Source organism: Scylla paramamosain, chromosome 49 (genome assembly GCF_035594125.1).
Source record: "Scylla paramamosain isolate STU-SP2022 chromosome 49, ASM3559412v1, whole genome shotgun sequence".
Taxonomy (NCBI): domain Eukaryota; kingdom Metazoa; phylum Arthropoda; class Malacostraca; order Decapoda; family Portunidae; genus Scylla; species Scylla paramamosain.
Genome location: NC_087199.1, coordinates 4,220,001 through 4,240,000, shown reverse-complemented (window position 1 = coordinate 4,240,000; position 20,000 = coordinate 4,220,001). Strand labels below are relative to the sequence as shown.

At 44.5% G+C, this 20,000-nt stretch overlaps 1 protein-coding gene and 1 long non-coding RNA gene across 2 annotated transcripts in view; one reads left to right on the top strand and one right to left on the bottom strand.

Moving 5' to 3' along the window:
* LOC135095530 (uncharacterized) overlaps window positions 1-20,000 on the bottom strand; it is an 81,474-nt gene that overhangs the window by 17,257 nt on the left and 44,217 nt on the right. The gene's annotated exons all lie outside the window — the stretch shown is intronic.
* Window positions 1-20,000, top strand: part of LOC135095529 (von Willebrand factor A domain-containing protein 5A-like) — a 30,342-nt gene that overhangs the window by 2,786 nt on the left and 7,556 nt on the right. The window contains exons 4-14 of the mRNA XM_063996408.1: window positions 148-249; window positions 645-756; window positions 1,098-1,226; window positions 3,470-3,627; window positions 6,032-6,245; window positions 6,612-6,738; window positions 14,459-14,603; window positions 15,051-15,245; window positions 15,463-15,627; window positions 16,092-16,245; window positions 19,786-19,920. Coding sequence (XP_063852478.1) covers window positions 148-249; window positions 645-756; window positions 1,098-1,226; window positions 3,470-3,627; window positions 6,032-6,245; window positions 6,612-6,738; window positions 14,459-14,603; window positions 15,051-15,245; window positions 15,463-15,627; window positions 16,092-16,245; window positions 19,786-19,920 — 1,636 coding nt within the window. The remainder of the gene's footprint in view (window positions 1-147; window positions 250-644; window positions 757-1,097; window positions 1,227-3,469; window positions 3,628-6,031; window positions 6,246-6,611; window positions 6,739-14,458; window positions 14,604-15,050; window positions 15,246-15,462; window positions 15,628-16,091; window positions 16,246-19,785; window positions 19,921-20,000) is intronic.

The window sequence follows — 20,000 nt, the reverse complement described above, 5'->3', positions numbered from 1 at the left end:
GATCATTTCCTTCGCTAACGCAGAAGGAAGAGGAGGAGGAGAAGGAGTTAAACATGAAAGAAGAAGAAAAAAGAGGCGTGTGTTTTGTCCTTTCTTTCTTTACTTCATTCTTTCCTCCCCTGCCTGGCGCCTCTCTCTCTCTTATAGGTGCAGGCGGTGCTGCCTGTGGAGGAGGGCGCAGCCGTGTACCACTGTGAGGCGCAGCTGGACGGCAGAACCATTGTGACTCACTGCATGGAGAAGAAAAAGGTATTAGGCTTATCTCCTATGCTATTTTTAGTGTTTTTTTTTTTTTTTTTTAATATCATTTAACATGCCATCATTTTTTTTTTTATATCAATATATCAACCTGCCATTTTTGCTGCTTTGAACGTTTTGCAGCGGCGCCTGTGCTAAATGTGTGTGTGTCTTATTTCCCCCTTTTTTTTTTTAACATTCAAACTTTTTTTTTTTTTTATCTAACGAAGGCAAAGTGTTTACCATTAGCGTATACATCAGTAGACTCACAAGAAAATAATTATAAACTGGGTAGGTACTTAACATTGCCCACAGGGAGAGACTGCCACGTGTAGGCCTGACAGCTTCCACCACTAACTCATTTTCCTGCTGTAAGCCCTACAGACTGGTTCCCTTCCATCACACAGGCAGAGAAGGTGTACAAGGAGGCTTTGAAGGAGGGGAAGACTGCCCTCATGACACGAGAAGACCCTGACTCAAGCGACATTCTCACGCTTAACCTCGGCAACTTTCCTGCGGGTTCGTGGTTGTGGTGGTGGTGGTGTGTGTGTGTGTGTGTGTGTGTGTGTGTGTGTGTGTGTGTGTGTGTGTGTGTGTGTGTGTGTGTTTGAGAGAGAGAAAGAGAGAGGTTACTGTCACCCGTACCTCTCCTTGCCTCACCCTTACCTCACCCTGTCTACAGAAATATCTAAAAACATTGTAGGTATGAGAAAGATAGCATTATAAAGGTTGCTGTCACCCTACCTCAGCCTTCCTCACTTTGCTCCACCCATACCTTACCTTCCTCACCCTACCTTATCCTGCCTCACCCTGACCCACCCATACCTCACTCTCTCTCACCCCGCCCGCTTCTGCTGCAGGAACGAGGGCCAAGATCACCCTTTGTCTGGTGATGGAGTTGAGGGTTGAGACAGACGGCGCCATCAGCTTTGTTTTGCCCACAGTGCTCAACCCGCGCTACACCCCTGCTGACCACCCTCGCAGGCAAGGTAGGTCAGCTGAGGTCACAGGTCGTGTCAGCTCAAGGGAGTGTGTGGTGGGTTTGAAATGCACTAAAACACTTGTAGTTGTTATTGATTGTTATATTCCAGATTATACAGATTGGTTTGGGGGGAGAATTCGCTGAAACACTTAGAATGCATTCAATTTTTATTTTTCTATTACCTACACTAGCAAAACGCATGTAATTGTTATTTTCCATTACCTAAAGCTTCAAAACATGTAATTGTTATTTTTCTATGATTTACCTCAACAAAACACATGTAATTGTTATTTTCCATTACCTAAAGCTTCGAAACACATGTACAGTGGAACCTTGGTTTTTTAACTTAATTCGTCTATGAAAGCTGTTCTAAATCCAAAATGTTCAGAAATCAAAACTATTTCCCCACAGGAATCAAAGTAAAAATGGATTAATCCGTTCCCGCACACCGTCGCAGCAGCTCAGGACAAGGCCTGGACTTTTTTTTTTTTTTTTTTACCCGGTCCACTTTTTTTGAGGGGGGTTTATTGTTTCATTTATTTTATTTATTCTTATTCCTCATATTTATATGTAAATCAGTTTAAATAAGAAATAAAAAAAATAATCTAGAGTGAAACAAAAGGTGTGAAGTGTTTTTTTTTTTTCATGTAGGAGGGGCACCGGTAAAGAGCAACAAACATATAATGATTATAAAAAAGAAAAGGCCACGCCACTGAAGTGACGTCCCCAGAGCTGAAAGCAGAAGACAGAAATTACAGGATAAGTGTCTTGAAACCTCCCTCTTGAAGGAATTCAAGTCATAGGAAGATGGAAATACAGAAGCAGGCAGGGAGTTCCAGAGTTTACCAGAGAAAGAGATGAATGATTGGGAATACTAGTTAACTCTTGCATTAGTGAGGTGGACAGAATAGGGGTGAGATAAAGAAGAAAGTGTTGTGTAGTGAGGCCGTGGGAGGAGGGGAGACATGCAGTTAGCAAGATCAGGAGAGCAGTTAACATGAAAATGGTGGTAGAAGACAGCAAGAAATGCAACATCAGCCAATCAGCTGCGAGCTTATAAACCCACCGAGGCTCCAGGAATATAACTTAAGTGAACAGACTATAATCCAGTCATTCTGAAGCATCTTTACTGTACAACCATCTCTTATCTTTAACCACTTTGCTTCGGATGCTTAAAAACACACGTTGTTCATATACGGCGCAGGCCTGCGAGCGGTAATTTATCTAATTTCTAATACTATAATTCTCTCTCTCTCTCTCTCTCTCTCTCTCTCTCTCTCTCTCTCTCTCTCTCTCTCTCTATCTATCTATCTATCTATCTATCTATCTATCTATATATATATATATATATATATATATATATATATATATATATATATATATATATATATATATATATATATATATATATATATATATATATATATATATATATATATACACACACACACACACACACACACAGAGAGAGAGAGAGAGAGAGAGAGAGAGAGAGAGAGAGAGAGAGAGAGAGAGAGAGAGAGAGAGGGCAAGGAATGAACGAGGGAAGAGGGGAACTGTATCCCCCACCTTTTAGTCTCCCCTTCCTGATGGAGGGGGTATAGGATGTAGAGAAGAATAGGGGGATATGGAAGATAAGGGAAGGACCATAAGGGAGGGAACTATGATGTAATGCTCTGCCAATGAGACTTCCTTATTCTGGATAGAGGGAGGGGCATGGGGTAGCTCATTTACGTGATTGGTGGGAACAGGGAGGGTGGGAGGAGCAATAGAACCTGTCAAGACTGTCAAGACAAGTCAAAACATGATACAGGATTGCTCAACAAGTCAAAACAGGATGTGGGACTGCCCAACAACAACTAAAATAAAATCCAACCATGATGCCTATGTAAGTGTCATGGTATATTCCACTGGTGCTTCATGATGCCTACCTTGGAGTCATCATACTGAAGGGGTTAAGCTGGGTACAAAATGCAAAATCTGTTCTTTTAATCCCCTTCTTTCTTGTAGATGCTTATAAATATTTCATGCATTGCTTCTGGTGCTGGTAATTGTTTCGTATTGAAGTGAAATGGTTAAAATGCACAAAAAAATATATATAAAAAAAAAAACCATTTCATTAGATTTTGATTCTTTGGACGCTGACAATGGATTACAAAATGCATAAAAATAAAAAAAAAAAAAAAAAAAATCAGTCAGCAATGAAAACTCAGTGTTTCCTCCACCACTACCACCACAACCACCACCAAGATTGGGACTGGAGGAGGGAGGATCGAGGGGTGTATGTGACACAGCCTTACTCCATGGAGGTGAAGGCACAAGTATGTGGTAGCCACCAGATATCTCGGATCGTCTCCCACACTGACCCACTCAACGTGACCCTGACTGATGATGCCATGTCTGCCCAGGTCTGCATGTGTGTGTGTGTGTGTGTGTGTGTGTGTGTGTGTGTGTGTGTGTGTGTGTGTATTTACCTAGTGTTTACCTAGTTGTGGTTTACGGGAGGGGAGTAATCTCACAGTATCCTGTCTTTATATCTATCCAGTTTAGTCTTAAAAGCATGGACAGTTACGTTATTGACAACGTCTTCACTGAGATCATTCCATTTGTTCACATTTCTGTGAGGAAAACTATGCTTGTTGATGTCTCTTCTACATTTTACTTTCTTCAACTTCTTACTGTGTCCCCTTGTACTGTGTGTCTAAATTTACTAAACATTGTTTGTCCACATTTCCCATACCATTTATCATTCTATAGATGTTTATTAAATCTCTTCTCTCTCTCTCTCATATTTTCAAGGGTAGGAATTTCCAACATTCTTAATCTCTCTTCATAGGTTGACTTAACTCTGGAACCATCTTAGTGACTGCTCTTTGTACTCTTTCCAATTTTATTATATTCATTCCTCTTTGTATGAGGAGACCACACCACTGCTGCATATTCCAATCTTGGTCTTATCATGGAAATCAACAACTTTTTATCATTTCTTTATCCAAATATGAGAATGCCACTCTTACTCTTTTTAACAAATTCATCGTCTCCAGTAATTTTATCAGTGTATCTGCCCGGAGTCAAATTTTCAGTAACTGTTACTCCTAAATCCACTTCTTTTAATTTCTTTAAGTTCACACCATCCATCCCATAATGATGTTGTATTCTTTTTTTACTCTTACCAAACTCCATTACTTTACATTTACTTAAAGTGAATTCCATTTGCCAAGATTTACTCCATCTATTTATCTTATTTAAATTGTCTTGCAGTACCATACAGTCATTTGCATTTTCTAGCCTTCCCTTCTCATCAGCTTAGCATCATCTGCAAATAAGTTCATATAGCTGTCTATTTCTTCATTTATGTCATTCACATATATCACAAACATTATTGGTCCCAACATTGATCCCTGTGGGACACCACTAGTTACTTTCAGCCAGGATGAATTTTGGTCTTGTATTACAGTTCTCATCTCTCTATCATCCAGATAATCCTCCATCCACTCCAGCAGTCTTCCTCCAATTTTTCTATTTTTTTTTTTTTTTCATCTTCCATAGCAATCTTTGGTGTGGTACTTTGTCAAAAGCCCTCTTCAAGTCTAAGTAGACACCATCCACTAGTCTGTCTCTCTTGCACAATATCAACTGCCTTTGACTAAAAGGACAATAAGTTCATGGAGCATGATCTTCCCCTCCTAAATCCAAATTGACAATTTACCAAAACTTTATCTCTTTCCAAGTGTTCCAGCAATCTTTCCTTTATTGTTCTTTCACATTCTTTTACTACACCACTAGTCAATGACACTGATCTATAATTTGGTGGGTTTTATTTCCTCCTTTGAATATTGGTGTAATATTTGCTCTCTTCCAATCTTCTGGTACCCTTCCCTGCAACAATGATGTCACCACCATACTGTGAATTTTATCAGCCAGTTGTTCTCTACATTCTTTCAATATCCAGTTTGATACTCCATCTGGACCAGGTGCTTTATTTATTTCAAGGTCCTCAATCATCTTAAGTATTTCATCATAACTGACTGGGACTGTACTTAGCGTATTCCTCACCAAATTATCCCTTCCAGCATCAAACTCCCCTTCCACAGTAAATACTGATCTGTAACTTTTGCCCATAACCTCCGCCATGTCCTGTGCATCCTCATAGATTTTTCCTTCAGCTTTCAATTTTGATACACCTCTCTTCTTGATCCTCCCATTAATATGTCTAAAGAACAGTTTGGGTTCATTTATTCACTTTTCTATTATATCTCTTTTATTGTATCTTCTCTCCATTCTTATTATTTCAACATACTTGTTTCTAGCATCAATATATTCTTTCCATCTGCTCTCAGTTTTCCTTTTTTTTCCATCTATTCCAAGCATTTAGCTTACAATTTCTAGCTTTTTTGCATTTTGTATTGAACTATTCCTTACCTTATCTACATCTTTCTCCTCTAGGTACAAATTTCTCTACAGCAGTATTATATATCCTTATAAATTCATCCTATTTTTTCTAAATAACTTCTGCATGTTCAAAGTCTTTCCAGTCCACGGTAACAAAGTACTTTCTTAATTGTTTTCAGTGTGTGTGTGTGTGTGTGTGTGTGTGTGTGTGTGTGTGTGTGTGTGTGTGTGTGTGTGTGTGTGTGTTGTAATTCCTTCCCTACGTCCATAAACCTTTTAGGTCTTGTTTTCTTTCTTCTGTCCGTAAAAAATAACATCACCTGATCTAGCATTGCAACCTAACCCAACTGATGCCCTGACCTATTGCAGCATAACCTAACCTAACCCATGCCACAATGTAATCTCCTGTCCATGCCGCAGGTGAGCCAGGACGGAGGGTTCAGCTGCGACCACGACTGGAGCATGCTGGTGTACTACAGGAGTGCCTACCGGCCCCACCTTTTGCGGGAGACCGGTGAACGCTCTGCCACTGGGATCATGAAGGATGACCTGCTCATGCTGAACCTCTTCCCAGAGGTGCCCACCAACACCTACTCCAGCAGGAATGAGATTATCTTTGTCATCGACCGCTCAGGTGAGGTGGAGGCAGGTGGGACAGCTGGATAAGGTCAGTAGAACCCAAGAACTGATATGATGGGATGCTGGAAGGCTTGTCAGTGCAGGACTAAGCAGATATGATGCCTTTCATAGCTTTTTAAACAGGCTGTGAGGGAGTTACTGGGGTTTTGAAGGATGTTTCCATGTTTCCAGTAATAGTTCAACAATGACTCCTTACTGTAACTGCTAAGCAGGATGTGAGGGAAGTTACTGAGATTTTCAAGGGTCCAACTCAGCAAGGTTGTACTAAGCTAACTTAAATTAACCCCAAATTAGTTCGATTCAGTGAGTTTGTACTATAGTTGTGCAGTGCTAACCTAACCTAACCTGACCTCACCAACAGGAAGCATGCATGGGCAAAAGATAGAGAGTGCCCGGGCAACACTTCTTCTGTTCCTGAAGAGTCTGCCTCTGGGTTGCCTCTTCAACGTTGTCAGCTTCGGCTCATCCTTCTCAGTGCTCTTCAAGAAGTGAGTGGTCCAGACTGGGTTAGGTTAAGTGAAAGGTCATTCTTCCTCTTCCTCCTATATTTATCTTGTCTCATCTTTTGCATCTTCTATTTTCTAATTTACTTCCATTCCTCCTCCTCCTCATCCTCCTCCTCCTCCTCCTCCTCCTCCTCCTCCTCCTCCTCATAGCTGCAAGCGCCGGGTTGTCTCACTCGTCTCACTCGTCTCCCTCGTCTCACTCGTGACCTAGACTCTAGGCAAGCGATTGGTCTTTGTGGCATTCTCAAGACCCTGTGGGAGCTAACTCCCAGTGTTGGAGGCATCTAACACAGCAGTATCTGATTTCCATGCATAAACTTTTCATTTGCTCAATTTATGGTCACATCTTTTCTGAAACTTCCAAAGCGCTCTGATTAATCAGTCATGCCTTCTCTTCTCAGTCAATGCGAAGCCTGTCGTGGCAGGTTTGCCCCTCAGTATTTCCGGAATTCTTCTGCCTGCAGGTTGTGTCACCTCCAGAGTAAGACAGAGGGACTCAACGAGAAATACGAGGAGAAGTGCAAGCAGTATGAGGACGTCATGCAACAGCTTGAAACACTAAAAGAGTTCGTTGTCTCTAATACAGGTTGCACCTCCACAGATATTCCTGCCATCCATGACAGACCTGCCTCCTCCACTCCAGGGGCTCCTGCCCGCCCACATGCTGTGCTTGCAGAGTCACCATTCACTTTAGTCAGTAATCGTGCCACCACCACTAATGTTAAGAAATCTTTGCCCATCTCAACACACAACAGGTACCAGATCCTAGCTGAAGAGGAGGAAGATGCACAAGAGACGAGACTGGACGGAGACTCAATAGTCAGAGGTCAGCTCTCTGAGTTCTGTGGCAGGGCTCGTAGGACACGTAAGCGTCTATGCATGCCTGGTGGACGCTTAGACGACATCACGGCAGCATGTGACGAGGCAGCCTCTGGATCTAATAATAATACCCTCTTTATTATTCACGCAGGTACAAATGATGTCGAAAACACAAGGTCTGAAGAGCTCATGGAAAAGTTGAAGAGGATGATACAGCGCCTCAAAACTAAATCCAATAACACTATTGTTTCAGGTATCCTCCCCCGGACCAGGGCACCGGCTGTCTTCTACAACAGAGCCTTCAGCACTAACAGTCGTCTCCGTTCTCTTTGCACAGAGGAAGGTGTAGACTTTGTTAATCTTTGGGACAACTTTTACAATAAACCTTCTCTATTTCAGCCGGATGGTTTACACCTAAATGGAATTGGAGCAGCATGACTTGGTAGACTCCTTTGTAATAAAGTTTCTATTTTCAGACCAAAAAAAGACCAGCAAGATCGTGTAGCCCCAGACTCTTAGTAGACTCCTCGCACAACACAACCTCAATGTGCAACACTATAAAAGCTTGCCTAATCAACGCTCGCAGCCTTAGAAATAAATTTTCAGATTTAGAAACCCTGGCAGCTGTAGAAAACTACCACATTATTGGTATTATTGAATCTTGGCTGAACTCTGCGAACAGAGACTTTCTTGCAGAATACAATTAGCCAGGTTATGAAATGTTCAGCAGTGAAAGAAAAGACAGGATAGGTGGCGGTGTATTGCTGTATGTGAAAGCCAGTCTTCAGCCAACCATACTAAAAACCGAAAAGATTAACAATATAGGTTCAGTCTTCTTGCATTTAAGAGTACGTTCTAAGAAAACTGCTATAGGTCTTATTTATAGGCCTCCGGTTCACAATGTTTCCTCTGATAAGAATTTACAAGATCAAATTACTGAAATAAGTAACACTTTTGATACAGTCATCTGTGGAGACTTCAGTCCACCTGTTAGCTCATGGGGAAATCCACTTAACTCTCATTCTGGTCACGACTTGTATAATAATTTATTACAATGTTCCCCTAAAGCAACACGTTCAAGGACCCACACGAGGTGACAACATATTAGATCTTGTTCTTTCAACAAACGATGACTTCATATCTAACGTTAATATTGGTCCTGAATTTAGTGCAAGTGACCACAAGATTGTCTCCTTTAACATCAACCTTCAAGCATATAAAGACATTGTTAGCAACGAAGAAGTTTTCATATACAAAAAAGGAGACTACAAGAGACTCAGGTCAATTCTTTCTGTCGCAGATTGGAACGCTGAACTTGGCGAAAGTAACATTGAAGAATCATGGGCGAAATTTAAGTACATTTTAGAAGATGCTGTGAAGACATGTATCCCTATGCGTAAAAGACGTCCATGCAAGAGAAACAAACCTAAATGGTGGACAAACAACACTGAGTCACAACTACTGCAGAAAAATCGTGCCTACCGTAAATATTTGTCCTCTCAGAATAAGGCAGATAAACTAGGATATGACAGACTCCGACGCGAATCAAAAAAGCTCATTAGACAGAGTAAGAAAAATCTAGAAATGTACATTGCAAGCATTGCTAAATCCAATCCCAAAGAATTTTACAGTTATGTTCGAAATAAAAAAGTCATTACATCTCACATTAACCAAATTACACTAGATAACGGTAATTTTGTCACCGAAGAAACTCAGATCGCGGACACACTGAATGATTATTTTGCTTCAATTTTTACAAAGGAAAATACTCACATAATCCCCGAACCACTCCTTATGCTCCACAACATGCTGCCTTAAGTGTCTGCGTTTTTCATGAAGACGAAATAATCGAAGTAATTGATAAAATGAAAACTGACAAAGCCCCCTGCCCAGACGGTATTGCACCACGTGTCTTGAAAGAAACTAAATTTCAAATTTGTAAGCCCCTTTCATTGCTTTTCACCAAATCATTTAACTGCGGTAAGGTTCCCAAGGATTGGAAGTTAGCTTAAGTTACCCCCATAGAAAAGAAAGGCGATAATTCACTTCCAAGTAACTATAGACCTATCATCCTTACATCTGTAGTAAACTAATGCAATAATTTAGTGAACTTTCTAGAGGAAAATGATTTAATCAGTGACTCGCAGCATGGCTTCCGAAACAGACGTTCTTGTCTAACTAATCTGCTTGATTTCTTTTATGATGTTTTCACCATGTACGACGAAACAAAGGCAGTAGATATAGTGTATCTAGATTTTCAAAAAGCTTTTGACAAAGTTCCCCATAAGCGGCTACTAGCTAAATTGAAGTCACATGGTATAAATGGAAAACTTCTCCATTGGCTTGAAGACTGGCTGTCTGAGAGAAAACAGCGCGTTGTTTTAAATGGTAAATTTTCAAACTGGCGAGAAGTTTTAAGTGGTGTACCACAGGGATCTGTGCTCGGCCCTGTTCTTTTCCTTATTTACGTTAATGATATCAATGAGGGCCTCACCTGTAAAGTATCTAAGTTCGCTGATGATACAAAAATAATGAATGAAGTAGTCACGTCAGAGGATAAAAGAAAATTACAATCTGATCTTGACCACTTAGCCACTTGGTCAGACAAGTGGCAGATGAGCTTCAATGTAAAGTGTTGCACATTGGTAGTAATAACGATCACACTAATTACTTAATGAACGGTACCGAGCTTCTCAAGATTAATGAGGAAAAGAACCTGGGCGTTATATTTACCTCAGACCTCAAGTCAAGTAAACACTGCTCGGAAGTAGTTAAAACAGCAAATAAATTGGTTGGGTTTATTGGTAGAACTTTCGAATTCAGATCAGAAGGGGTAATTCTCACATTGTCTAATACACTTGTCCGACCTCTACTTGAGTACTGCGTCCAGTTCTGGTCACTCCATTACAGGAAAGATATAGACAAGCTGGAGAGAGTCCAAAGAAGAGTTAGCAAGTTGATCCCACGACTGCGGAACAAGCCTTATGAGGAGCGCTTGAGGGAACTCAACTTGTTCAGTTTAGAGAAACGGCGAATGCGAGGAGACTTAATTGAACTGTTTAAAATGTGTCGGGGCTTTGATAACGTAAATGTAAACAAGTCTCATCATTGACAGTTCCAACACCACTCGAAATAATGGCTACAAGATTATAGGTAAGCGTTTCAGATCAGACGAGGCTAAGTATTATTTCTTCAATATAATTATAAATGTCTGGAACTCTCTCCCAGCACATATTGTCGATAGTATTACAATAGAAACTTTTAAACAAAGGTTGGACAATCACCTCGCATCAATCCCTCATATAATGTACTTTGCGTGCTTTTTTTTTTTTTGTTACTGTAGTGAATAGTATAATTTCTCTTTCATCCTTTCCTATCACATCTTAGCCTTTCCTTCTCCCTATGCTCTCTTGTTTTCCTTCCTTGAACCCTAGTGTCCTCCAGCCTCTAAGTCTTAGAATCTGTAGTGGTAGTGGTAGAATAGACACACAGACAGCCTCGTTAGGCCCAGTAGGGCTGTTGCTGTCTGTTCATTCCTTTGTATTCCTCCTCCTCTTTTACCTACGTCCATCTTAACACATACACAGAATTGAGTCAAGCTTGTGTGTCTGTGTGCGTTTTTTTTTTTTTTTATGAAATGTCAGTCCCATAAAAGGGTCCAAAGCGGTAGTCAAAAATTGAAGGATAAGTGTCTTGAAACCTCCCTCTTGAAGGAATTCACGTCATAGGAAGGTGGAAATACAGAAGCAGGCAGGGAGTTCCAGAGTTTACCAGAGAAAGTGATGAATGATTGAGAATACTGGTTAACTCTTGCATTAGAGAGGTGGACAGAATAGGGATGAGAGAAAGAAGAAAGTCTTGTGCAACGAGGCCGCGGGAGGAGGGGAGGCATGCAGTTAGCAAGATCAGAAGAGCAGTTAGCATGAAATTAGGGTAGAAGACAGCTAGAGATGTAACACTGTGGCGATGAGAAAGAGAGGCTGAAGACAGTCAGTTAGAGGAGAGAAGTTGATGAGACGAAAAGCTTTTGATTCCACCCTGTCTAGAAGAGCAGTATGAGTAGAACCCCCCTCAGGCATGTGAAGCATATCCTATACATGGATGGATAAGGCCATTGTACAGAGTTAGCAGATGGGGGGGGGGGTGAGAAAAACTGGTGGAGACATCTCAGAACACCTAAATTCTTAGAAGCTGTTTTAGCTAGAAATGAGATGTCAATATTCCGGTTCAGATTATAAGTAAAGGACAGATCGAGGATGTTCAGTGTAGAAGAGGGGCACAGTTGAGTGTCACTGAAAAAGAGGGGATAGTTGTCTGGAAGGTTGTGTCGAGTTGATAGATGAAAGCATTGAGTTTTTGAGACATAGAACAATACTAAGTTTGCTCTGCCCCAATCAGAAATTTTTGAGAGATCAAAAGTCATGCGGTCTGTGGCTTCCCTACGTGAAAGGTTTACTTCCTGTAGGGTTGGATGTCTATGAAAAGACGTGGAATAAGTGCAGGGTGGTACCATCAGCGTAGGAGTGTTTGGTTTAGATCATTGATGAATAATAGGAAGAGAGTGGGTGACAGGACAGAACCCTGAGGAACAGCACTGTTAATAAAATTAAAACAGTGACTGTCTACTACAGCAACAATAGAACAGTCAGAAAGGAAACTCGAGATGAAGCAACAGAGAGAAAGATAGAAGCCATAGGAGGGTAGTTTGGAAATCAAAGCTTTGTGCCAGACTCTATCAAAAGCTTTAGATATGCTTAATTCAACAGCAAAAGTTTCACCAAAATCTCTAAAAGAGGATGACCAAGACTCAGTAAGGAAAGTCAGAAGATCACCAGTAGAGCGGCCTTGACGGAATCCATACTGACAATCAGATGGAAGTTGTGAAGTGATAGATGTTTAAGAATCTTCCTGTTGAGGAAAGATTCAAAAACTTAGATAGGCAGGAAATTAAAGCAATAGGACGGTAGTTTGAGGGATTAGAACGGTCACCCTTTTTAGTAACAGGCTGAATGTAGGCAAACTTCCAGCAAGAAGGAAAAGTAGATGTTGACAGACAGAGTTAAAAGAGTTTGACTAGGCAAGATGCAAGCACGGAGGCACAGTTTCAGAGAACAATAGAAGGGACCCCATCAGGTCCATAAGCCTTCCGAGGGCATGGAAAACATTATTGCGAAGAATTTCAATAGGTAGCATGAAGTAGTCAGAGGGTGGAGGAGAGGGAGGAACAACCCCTGAATCGTCCAAGATAGAGTTTTTAGCAAAGGTTTGAACGAAGAGTTCAGCTTTCGACATAGATGTGATAGCAGTAATGCCATCTGGATGAAATAAAGGAAAGAAAGAAGAAGAAGCAAAGTTATTGGAGACATTTTTAGCTAGATACCAGACATCACAAGAGGAGTTAGATCTTGAAAGTTTTTGACACTTTCTATCAGTGAAGGAGTTTTTGGCTAGTTGAAGAACAGACTTGGCATGGTTCTGAGCAGAAATATAAAGTGCATGAGATTCTAGTGATTGCTTAAGTATCTTCTGTGGGCCACCTCTCTATCATGTATAGCACGAGAACAAGCTGTGTTAAACCAAGCTTTGGAAGGTTTAGATCGAGAAAAAGAGTGAGGAATGTACACCTCCATGCCAGACACCATCACCTCTGTTATGCGCTCAGCACACAAAGACGGATCTCTGACACGGAAGCAGTAGTCATTCCAAGGAAAATCAGCAAAATACCTCCTCAGGTTCCCCCAATTAGCAGAGGCAAAATACTAGAGGCACCTTCACTTAGGGGGATCCTGAGGAGGGATTGGAGCAATAGGACAAGATACAGATATGAGGTTGTGATCTGAGGAGCCCAACAGAGAAGAGAGGGTGACAGCATAGGTAGGATTAGAGGTCAGGAAAAGGTCAAGAATGTTGGCCGTATCTCCAAGACAGTCAGGAAGACGAGTAGGGTGTCTCACCTATTGCTCTAGGTCGTGGAGGATAGCAAAGTTGAAAGCTAATTCCAGTATGGTCAATGAAGGGAGAGGAAAGCCAAAGCTGGTGGTGAACATTAAAGTCTCCAAGTATGGAGATCTCTGCAAAAGGGAAGAGAGTCAGAATGTGCTCCACTTTGGAAGTTAAGTAGTCAAAGAATTTCTTGTAGTCAGAGGAGTTAGGTGAGAGGTACACAGCACAGATAAATTTAGTTTGAGAGTGACTCTGTAGTCGTAGCCAGATGGTGGAAAACTCTGAAGTTTCAAGAGCGTGGGCACGAGAGTAGGACAGAGAAATTAGGAGGGAGCAGAAAAGGGGCTACTGTCAGTTGCCTCAGACACATGAGTTTCAGTGAGGAAAAGAAGATGGAGTTTAGAAGAGGAGAGGTGGTGTTCTACAGATTGAAAATTAGATCTTAGACAGCGAATATTGCAGAAGTTAATGAAGAAAAAATTGACGGGGGTGTCAAGACACTTAGGGTCGTTATCATAAGAGCAGTCCGACTTGGGGACATTTGAGGTCCCCTCCCCAGATGGGGACTCAGAGGCTGGTGTAGGAGTCATGATAATTTTTGAATTTTCGAGTGAAGGGTGTGCGTGTTATTAGGTGCTTGTAGTTTTGTGTGGAGGAAGAGAGTTGTCTTTAGAGGGCAGGCTGTGACTGCCCCCTTGTGTTGTGAGACACAAAGGGAAATGTTTAATAAGGTCACAGCTGGGTTTAATGATAAGTTCACAGCACCCCCTGATCCAATGCTTTAGACCTCACTGGGAGTAATTATTATTTCAGCAGATGCCTATTGTCTTCTCTCTCTCTCTCTGTGTGTGTGTGTGTGTGTGTGTGTGTGTGTGTGTGTGTGTGTGTGTGTGTGTGTGTGTGTGTGCTTACTGTAATCCTTGTGGTGTGACTGTTGCAGGGGGAGTCGTGTGTACTCAGAGACAACGCTGCGTGAGGCATGCCAGCTGCAGGCTGCGATGAAAGCCGATATGGGGGGCACAGAGATCCTGGCGCCACTCAAGGACATCTATGACAAGCCACCCACACCTGGCTACTCACGACAGGTGGGGAGAGCCAACGGTTTTGTTTGTTTTGTTTATTTATGGGGCTTCTCTCTCTCTCTCTCTCTCTCTCTCTCTCTCTCTCTCTCTCTCTCTCTCTCTCTCTCTCTCTCTCTCTCTCTCTCTCTCTCTCTCTCTCTCTCTCTCTCTCTCTAAGCTTTCTGTCTGCCACAGTTAAATTTCAGGCCACTGACTCACCTCAACTGACACAACATTCTCATTTTGCTGGCCTTGGACAGAGAAGGGGTTGGGTCAGGTGAGATCATGCAATCTCACCTGATCATGCACAGAGGACGGGTTGTGTGAGGTGGTCAGGTCATGTCAGGCAAGGCAGCCTCATCACCATGTCCTGGCCACCAGATTCTGCTTATTATGAATGGAGAGAGGGCTGGGCAAGATAAAATGAAGTAAAGTGAGGCAGGATTAGCTCAATTTTTTTCCTGCCCACAGATCTTGCTCATCACGGACGGGGAGGTCAGCAATGTGGATCAGGTGAGAAAGTTGGTGGGGCGCCACGCACATGAGACAAGGCTGTTCTCTGTGGGCATCGGACATGGGGCATCCACTGCTCTGGTGTGTGGGGCAGCCAGGGCAGGGCGTGGGAGGTCAGAGATGGTCGTACAGCAAGGACCGCTGCAGCAAAAGGTGTGTGTGTGTGTGTGTGTGTGTGTGTGTGTGTGTGTGTGTGTGTGTGTGTGTGTGTGTGTGTGTGCTTACCTGACTGTTCTTACTTAATTGTATTTTTACAAGATTGAGTCAAACTCGTAATGTGTATGTATGTGTGTCTGTGTCTGCCTGCTGGCACAGTGTTGTGTTTGAGGTGGTGGGCCTGGTGGTGGAGAGAGGCAGTGTTGTGTTTCAGGTGATGGGCCTGGTGACCTCCATGGTGCAGGAAAACATTCAGGAGGTGACTGTGGCCTGTGAGGTGGAGCCGGCCTGCAGGGTGACGCTAGTACCCAAGGTGCCCCCCGTCATCTTCGGCGGCCAGCACCTCATCCTCTACGCCAGGGTGCCCCCCGCCACGCAGGTGAGTGGCCCGCCATGATCTGGCCTGGTCTGGTCTGACCACGCATCACCTCACCTCACCTAGCATGTTATAACTTCACCTAGCTTAACATAATATCATCTCACATAATCTAATCTAACCTAGCATAACATAATATAACCTTAGCTCACCTGGCATAGTATAACATTATGTAACATAAACTTCAACTAACTAGAATGACAACCTCACTTAACATAACATGATATAACCTAACATAACATAACTTTACCTCACCTAACATAACCTAGTAGATGCAAGCACAGTCTTATTGAGGTAGTGATTTGAAATATAAAAGTAAATTATCAAGAAGTATAATCTTTAAAACTAGCCAAGTAACATTGTCAAGTGACACACACACACACACACACACACACACACACACACACACACACACACACACACACACACACACACATATGACCATCCCTCTCCCTGACCCCCACCAGGTCAAGAAGATCACAGTGCGAGGTCAGCTTGGCGCCAGTCCCATCCTGAACACAATGGAGGGGAAACATTTAACTGTGGTGCACGACGAGGCCAAGTCCATCCACAGGCTGGCGGCGCGCTCCCAGATCCTGCAGTGGCAGCTCGACGAGGAGGGTGAGGCACTGGCACTATGGCACTTGTCTTTGTTGGCGCTGATGCTACACTGCCATTCATTGTCTCTTGTCTCACTTAACTGACGACACCACCACTGGCACTTGTATTATGTATGGTGTTAATGTTACACTGTCTCTTGAAGCAGCAATGTTAGTATTTGTTGTTATTGGCATTGATGTTATGCTGTCTTTCATTGTCTCTTGTCACACTGGGTTTCACATTCTGAAACACGGGCACACCACACCTCCACTGCTTTCAAAAGGCTCTAGTTGAAGTTGCACAGGTTTTTATGGGTGTTTTTACAGTTCTAGTGACAGATTGACAAGATTTCTTTTTTATTAACAGGAGAAACACTCTTGAGAACGTGGCAAATCATCTCTTTGACTTGAAAAATAATTGTGGTGAAGTGACACAGGCTTTTAGGGATGTTTTTATGGTTTTCATGACAGATTAACAAGATTTCTTCGTTATTAACAGGAGAAACTTTCTTGAGAACCTGACTAATCATCTCTGTTGCTTTGGAAAACAGTCATGGAGAGAGAGAGAGAGAGAGAGAGAGAGAGAGAGAGAGAGAGAGAGAGAGAGAGAGAGAGAGAGAGAGAGAGAGAGAGAGAGAGAGAGAGGTCAGGTCACCGCCGTGGAGGACGTACGTGTCTTCAGTGTGCTCTGCGCATTCAAATCAGTTCTTCAGTAACGCAAATCACTGTATTTTTTTTTATCTCCATCTCTACGTGAAATGGCGGAACACAGGCTCATCAAGAGGCGTGATCTCCCGGGATATTGTCCTCGGCGATGGTGTGCCGTGTGTGGTAGGGCGGCTACCAAATCAGCCCCCTACGTGAGTTGTGAGGGCAGTAACGAATGTCCTAACGTGTGCCACACAGCTTGCCTAGGTGACAGAGAGACCTACACTTGTAAGGACACTCAGCAGCTACGTCATGAAGCTAATTTAGCGGATGAAGTGGTCTACATTAGTGAAAACCCTGGAGTGGACCTTCCATCCACACCTCTACACGATGGGGTGGATGATGACGCGAGGCAACACCTGTTGCAGCTGGAGAAAGACGAGCTCGTCACCACTGTTATCCAGCTACAAAAATAGGTAATGAAAGATAGAAATGTGATTCAGTCCCTCCGTCTACAGAGAGACTGGATAATTAACAAAAAGGCACAATTGATGGACCTATTAGGGCTTATAGATGCTCTTACTGATGCAAGGGAGAATGAGGAGAAGACCGCCACCTGCTCCGTGGCGACAACAGCCACCCCTCTCTCGATCGCCAGAACTTGGGAAAACGCGTGTGCTTCCTCGGACCGCTGGAGGCAGTGGTGGAGATCAGGGAAGCCCAGACCTCTTAGACACGCGGCAGTAGAAGCAGACCCCACCACAAATACAGCTACCGCTGCTGCCACCGCCACCGCCACCACAGTCGCCGCAGCAGCATCAGCACCCGCCGACACCGACACTGACTCCACCGCTGCCGCCACCAACACCACCACCACCACCACCACCACCAACAACAACAACAACAACAACAACAGGAGGAGCAGCAGCAGCAACGGCAGTAACAACAGGAGCAGTATCAGCAGCAACAACTATGACAGAAACAACAACAACAAGAGCAGCAGCAACAAGAGGAGGAAGAAAGGAGGTCAGCAGCGATTAGGACCTCACTCCGCCACACCAGGCGCGCGACCCAACCCTCCCGCACCCCAGCCCCACCCACATCATCTTAGATCCCAAAGGGTCGTCAGAGGTGGAGACAGACCACGCTGCGACTACTGCTCCCGCCTCGGACACACATCCGAGGTGTGTTACAGCCGCACTGCTGATATAAGGCAGGAAACGATTCTCAGAAGGGTCCTGACAGAAGGATGGAGAAAAGAGTTAAATCTTCAACCTCAGCTGCCCTTTCGAGACTCCCCTCTCCACCCCTGCCCACCATCATGGCAACCACAACCCATGACTGGAGCCCACTCATGTGGCAGGGTGGGCAGTAACGCGCCTCCCCCTGCCAAGGTAGCCCTAAGTCAAACCAGCGCCAAGGAAAAACAAAAGACTGGCCACCTCAGCCGACACCTGACTGTTGTGTCGGCGAACGTGAGGGGTCTTCGCACCAACCTTGGTGACCTCACCCTCAACTTTGTCCTCCGACACAACGCGGACATTGTTGCCGTCACGGAAACGTGGCTCAGTGGTGAGGTGGAGCCGACGTTTGGCAACATCCCGGGCTACACAAAGTGGGTGAGGAAGGACCATGAGCATAGAGTGGGCGGAGGCGTGGCTGCCTGCTTCAAACACGGCCTCCAAACTCAAAAAATTGACGTTGTGCTGCCTGAAGGAATGGAGGCGCTGTTCTTCAGAGTGGTGATAAATGACAGCACAGGACTCCTCCTGTGTGTCATGTACCGTCCCCCAAGGCAAGGACGTTCAGCGCTGGACACTATGCTACAGCGGCACAAGTGTTCCTACGTCATGATTCTGGGGGATCTAAACTTCCACCTGGAGCAGGATGCCTTTAACAGCCTCCTGATGGTGCAGGGTCTGACGAACCACATGTCCTTCCCTACACATGAGAAGGGAGGGTCGCTGGACCCTGTGCTAACAGATCTCCCTGACTCCAGCATCGTCTGCCATCAACTGGGGACGGTGGGCACCTCCGACCACCACGCCGTGCTGGCACGCGTCAAGCTGGATATAGCGAGGGAGGCCGCCGCCCCGCGCACTATCTGGCTGTGGGAGCAGGCTGACTGGGCATCCCTGAGACACGACATCGTTCGCTTGGACTGGGACGCCCTACTGATAGGCAACGCGGAGGAAAAGGCCCGTGCCCTCACCACCAAGCTCCTTGCCCTCCAGCAGCAACACGTCCCCAGCAGAAGGTACCTCGTTAGGCCTAGTGACCCTGCTTGGTTTGGTTACCGATGCAGAGCGGCCGCTGAGGCTAAACACGAAGCCTGGGTGAGGTACAAACGTCGTCCAACACACTACAACTGGGCCCAACATCGTGTGGTTTGTAGACGGGTGACAGCTACCTGCAGGTGGGCGAGACGGCAGCAGCGAGAGGACATAAGGCGAAAGCTCTGTGGCTCAGGGGTTGGCCACAAGACCTGGTGGAGGCTTGTCAAGGAGCAGTAAGGAACAGGCCGCCGCGACACTGTTCCTCCACTAACAAGGCTGGACGGGACAACAGCCACCAGCAGTGAGGACAAGGCTTCTCTACTCGCTGAGTTTTTCGCAGAGAAGATGTCAGTCACTGATCCGGGTAGACGTCCACCTCACCTCCCTCAGGAAACAGACCACACCGTCGCCGATGTTCAGGTGACACGTGAACAGGTGGAGCGGCTAATGAGGGAAGTAGAGAACAAAGCCACCGGCCCGGACGACATCAGCCCGCGGCTCCTCAAACGCTGCGCCAGTGAGCTGTCAGGTCCTCTCACCAGCGTCTTCAGGGCCTGCCTGATGGAGCACAGATGGCCCTCTATATGCAAGGAGGCGTGTGCCCTTCCCTCCTCACCCATATGACGATTGCTTTGCAGAAGGCGTGGCAGAGGACATGGTGGCGCTGAGTGTGGCGAGTGGTGTGGTTTGTCGCCACACAGCGCTGGTGGGCGTGGACCAGGAGTCAGGGAAGCCTGTGCCTGAATCACCTTGTCAGGACCCTCGAGAATCAGGTAAGAAGAAGAATTAGGTTAAAGTGAGAAGAGTCAGGTTAGGTGAAGTGAGGTGAAGAGTCAGGTTAGGAGAAGTGAGG